Genomic DNA, 4,516 nt, shown 5'->3' on the forward strand with positions numbered 1-4,516 from the left:
ATAAAATTCCAAAAAAAAAAAGGAAAACTTCCAAGATTCATACAACTCAGTACAACTTCCCTAACCCAAAACATTTAAACCCACAGGATTCTCACCTCCTACAACCATTTCCAGGAACCCTGAGGCAGAACTGTCCAGATGAGACGTGCCCGCACTTCACACCAGCAGTCTCAGGGAGTTGATGTCTTTGATGTGAGGCCTTGACCTCAGGTCAGCAGATGGGAGGTAGTCCAGCACCTACAGGGAGTCAAGAGAAGACACTGAGAGAGGAATGAGAGCAGCATCCACCACAGAAGAGGGGGCCCCAGAGAGCCCTCACTGTCAGTCTCGGGGGACCCAGGCATGGCTGTGAGGCTCAGGGCTCCAGATATTGCCGGCTGGGGGTGCCAACAGAAATGAGAGCCAAGATGTGACGCCTGCTGACTCCGCTCAGCAGAGGGAAATGTCCCAGGACCCGCCAAGAGTCAATGAAAGGCCCTCGTGCCAGGCCTGCGGGAAGCTCCCCCAGAAACACCCACAGGGAGGAATCTCCCCGCTGAAGGTGCTCACAGCATCTCCTTGTCCCTCCCCCAGGTGCCCTCGTTGTCTACCTTCCTGCGCACACTCCCGCCTGCTGGCACACTCCCGCCTGCTGGCCCTGACCTGTGTCATCATGCCTCGGGGCCAGAAGAACAAGCGCCGTGCCCGCGGGAAACGCAACCAGGCCCACGGGGAGACTCAGAGTCTCAAGGGAACCCAGGCCACTGAGGCGGCGGTGGCGGCGGCGGCGGCGGCAGAAGAGATACAAGAGTTACCCTCCTCCCCCGTTTCTGTTTCTCGGGGTACTCCCCCGAGCTCCCCTGCTGCTGGCACTCGCCAGGAGCCTCAGGGAGCCCCAGCCACTACCTCTTGTGATGAAGGGGTTTCATGCCCAGGATCTGAAGAAGGTGCCCAGAGCCAAGATGAGAAAAGTGCAGGTACCTCCCAGGCAGCACCTTCCATTCACAGCAGTTGCAGAGATCCTCTGACCAGAAAGTCCACAATGCTGGTGCAGTCCCTGCTGGAGAAGTACAAGACGAAGGAGCCCATCCCGCAGGCAGCACTGCTGAAGGCTGTCAACAGGAAGTACCAGAAGCACTTCCCTGAGATCCTCAGCAGAGCCTCTGAGATCATGGAGGTGATCTTTGGCCTCGAGCTGAAGGAAGTCGACCCCAGCAATCACTCCTACACCTTCATCAGCAAGCTGGCCCTCCCCAGCGAGGGAAGTCCAAGTGATGAGTTTGGGCTGCCCACGCCCGGTCTCCTGATGCTTCTCCTGGGCCTGATCTTCAAGAAGGGCAACCGTGCCACTGAGGAGGAGATCTGGGAAATCCTCAATGGGTTGGATTTCTATGCTGGGATGAGGCACTTGATATCTGGGGAGCCCAGGAGGCTCATCAGCAAAGATTTCGTGCAGCAGAAGTACCTGACGTACCGCCAGGTGCCTGACAGCGATCCTCCGCGCTATGAGTTCCTGTGGGGCCCGAGAGCCCACGCTGAAACCAGCAAGATGAAAGTGCTGGAGTTTGTGGCCAAGATCATTGGTACCGTCCCCAGTGCCTTCCCAGATCTCTATAAGGAGGCTCTGAAAGATGAGGAAGAGAGAGCAGCAGTGAGAGGCGCGGCCAGGGGTACAGCTGTTGCTGAGGGCACAGCCCCTTCCAGGGCCAAGGCCCGCAGCTCCTCCCACATGTAGGGAGGGAGGCCGCGGGCAGTTTGCTCACTTTGTTTTGGAAGAGAGCAGTCAGGCTCCTAAATAGTGCAGAGTAGTAGGGGTGGAGTGAACAAAGTATACATCTTATTTATCTTCCTGTTTTAAACTAGTAACTTCTATATATTATTGATTGATTGATTTAGGATTTTTTCAAAAGTTTTTTCTTGTAATAGTGTTTTCTTAAGAATATGAATTCGTGAATGACGTTGCTTGCATATTTATTGCTGTTTAAAGAGTTCTAAAGTTACAGTTTTGGTATATGTAAAAGGAATTCACAAACCATCTATATTTTCTGTATGATCCAGAAGTAGAAAACATGGCACTGCAATACAGATTTTCATGGAAATGTGAAGGACGACCACAGAAAATATTTAGAAACCAAAAATGGAGAAAACAGAGAGTAAAAGCTATTTAACTCGTGGTTTGCCTTACTTCGTTTAAACTTTTCTTTTGGTAGAAATAAAAGATACTTTGACTGATTTAGCTCATTTATGAGTATTTGTTTCTTTTGCCCTAGTGGACTGCATATTCTCTGCTACCTACTGGATTAAAAATAAACTCTGATGGGAGGGTGGTATTTTGGGGGTTCATAATAATATCATAACTGCCATACATCAAAAACCCAATATTTCTTAATGAGTATGCCACTGCTTTACATGTAGTACATAACATTCCAACAGTCACGCAGGGTAGGATTCAGCAGACTCCCTTTTAGGTGAATAACTTGCAGATTTCTCAAGTTCACAAGACTGATTAAGTGACCTTGCTGGGTCTAGTCCCCTGGTCTGCAATAGTCTAGAGCCTACACTCTTCCACTCCTCCCAGCCTAAGCCAGACCTTATGTCTTTTAAAGGAACACTCAAGGAAACTGAAATCTCAGGTGCCTACATTAAGAGCAAACAGTAAACACGACATAACTCTTATGCAGATAAATACAAACTCTCATGCTAAAGGCCCTTTAAATCGGTTCCTATCATCCAATACACCAAGTCCAGCCTTCAACGAAAAATTATAAGATATGCTAAAAGGCAGCAAAGCACAGTCTGATTAAACAAAGCAAGCAAATTAACCACACTCAGGTATAGGAGATAATTTGGAATATAAGACTAGGATTTTATAATACTTATGATTCATACGCTAGGCCTCTAATGGAAAAAGTCAACAACATGCAAGAATAGTAGGTAATGTACACAGAGAGATGGAAACTGTAGGAAAGCATCAAAAGGAAATGTGAGAAATCAAAAACATCGTAACTGACATGAAGAATGCCACTGACAGACTCACCAGTAGACTGCACATGGCCAAGGAAAGACTCAGTGAAATTAAAGATATACATTGATAGAAAACCCTCAAACTAAAAAGCAAAGAGAAAACAAAATAATTTTTAAAAAAGAAATGACTAACCAAGGATTGTGGAACAATTACAAGAGATGTAACATATGCATAGTGGGAATACTCTGAGAAGAAACAGAGAAAGAAGCAGAATTTTCAAAGTAATAATGACTGAGAATTTCCCCAAATTAATGACAGACACTAAACCACAGACCTAGGAAGCTCAGAGAACACCAAGCAGGATAAATAGAAAAAAATAATCTACACCTAGGCATATCATACTCAAACTGCAGGAAACCAAACAAAAAGAGAATTCTCGAGACGAGCTAGAGAAAAAAAAGAACTTACTATAGAGGAACAAGGGTAACAATTACCAAGATTTCTCTTCACAAACGATGCTATCAAGAAAAGACTACAGTTAAATTTTTAAAGCATTGAAATGAAAAAACCCAACAACAACAACAAAAACACTACCACCAACCTAGAATTCTGTAGCCAGGGGGAGAAAATCCTTCAACGGTAATGAGAAATAAAGACTTTCTCTGACAGACAAAAACTGATGGAAATTTGTCACGCAGATCTACTTTGCAAGAAATATTAAAAGAAGTTCTTCTGGGAAAAGGAATATGATATAGGTCAGAAGCTTTGGCCGACATAAAGAAAGGGAGTAACAAAGGAGTAAATGAAGATAAACTAAAGCCTTTTATTTTTATTATTTTCAACTGATCAAAAAAGATAACTATTTCTTCAAAATAATATTATAACAGCAATGCATCCAGTGGTTATACACTATGGATAAGAGAGATAAATGGCAGAAATGGTATACTTGCACTGTTACGAGATACTTGCGCTAACCGTGAAGCAGGATGGGGTTATTTGAAAGAGGACTTGAATACGTTGGAAAAGTATAACGCAAATGCTACAGAAACCACTAGAAAATTTTTAAAACTATAACTGATAATGCGAAAGAGGACAGAAAACGGAGTAACGTTAAATCTTGAATTAAAATTAGAGAAGGCAGAAAAAGAGCAGGGGATTAAAAAAGAAACAAAAAGCTCAATGAGTAGAAAACAGTTACAAATATGGTCAATGTTAATCCAGCTGTATCAATAATCACTTTTAATGTGAATGGTCTAAATATACCAATTGAAAGGTAGAGATTGATAAAAAGAATGAAAACAAAGGAGACCTAACCCTATGCTGTTTATAAGAAACCCACTTTAAATATAAAGACATGAAATGATTAAAAGTAAAGGGATGGATACAATAGCTGGTCATGGAAGCAACCTAAATGCCCATTAACAGATGAATGGATAAAGCAGGTGTGGTACATATATACAATGGAACATTACTCAGCCATAAAAAGGAATGAAACTGGGTCATTTGTAGAGACGTGGAAGGACCTAGAGACTATCATGCAGAGTGAAGTAAGTCAGAAAGAGAAAAACAAAT

General features: G+C 43.7%; 1 protein-coding gene across 1 annotated transcript; it reads left to right on the forward strand.

Moving 5' to 3' along the window:
* Window positions 1-652: 652 nt before the first annotated feature.
* Window positions 653-1,714, forward strand: LOC112401538 (melanoma-associated antigen B4-like). Its single transcript, XM_024747838.1, has one exon. It carries the CDS (start codon window positions 653-655, stop codon window positions 1,712-1,714), a length of 1,062 nt encoding a protein of 353 aa, XP_024603606.1.
* Window positions 1,715-4,516: the final 2,802 nt, after the last annotated feature.

Source organism: Neophocaena asiaeorientalis, unplaced genomic scaffold (assembly GCF_003031525.2).
Source record: "Neophocaena asiaeorientalis asiaeorientalis breed wild unplaced genomic scaffold, Neophocaena_asiaeorientalis_V1.1 scaffold462, whole genome shotgun sequence".
In the NCBI taxonomy this organism is placed as follows: Eukaryota; Metazoa; Chordata; class Mammalia; order Artiodactyla; family Phocoenidae; genus Neophocaena; species Neophocaena asiaeorientalis.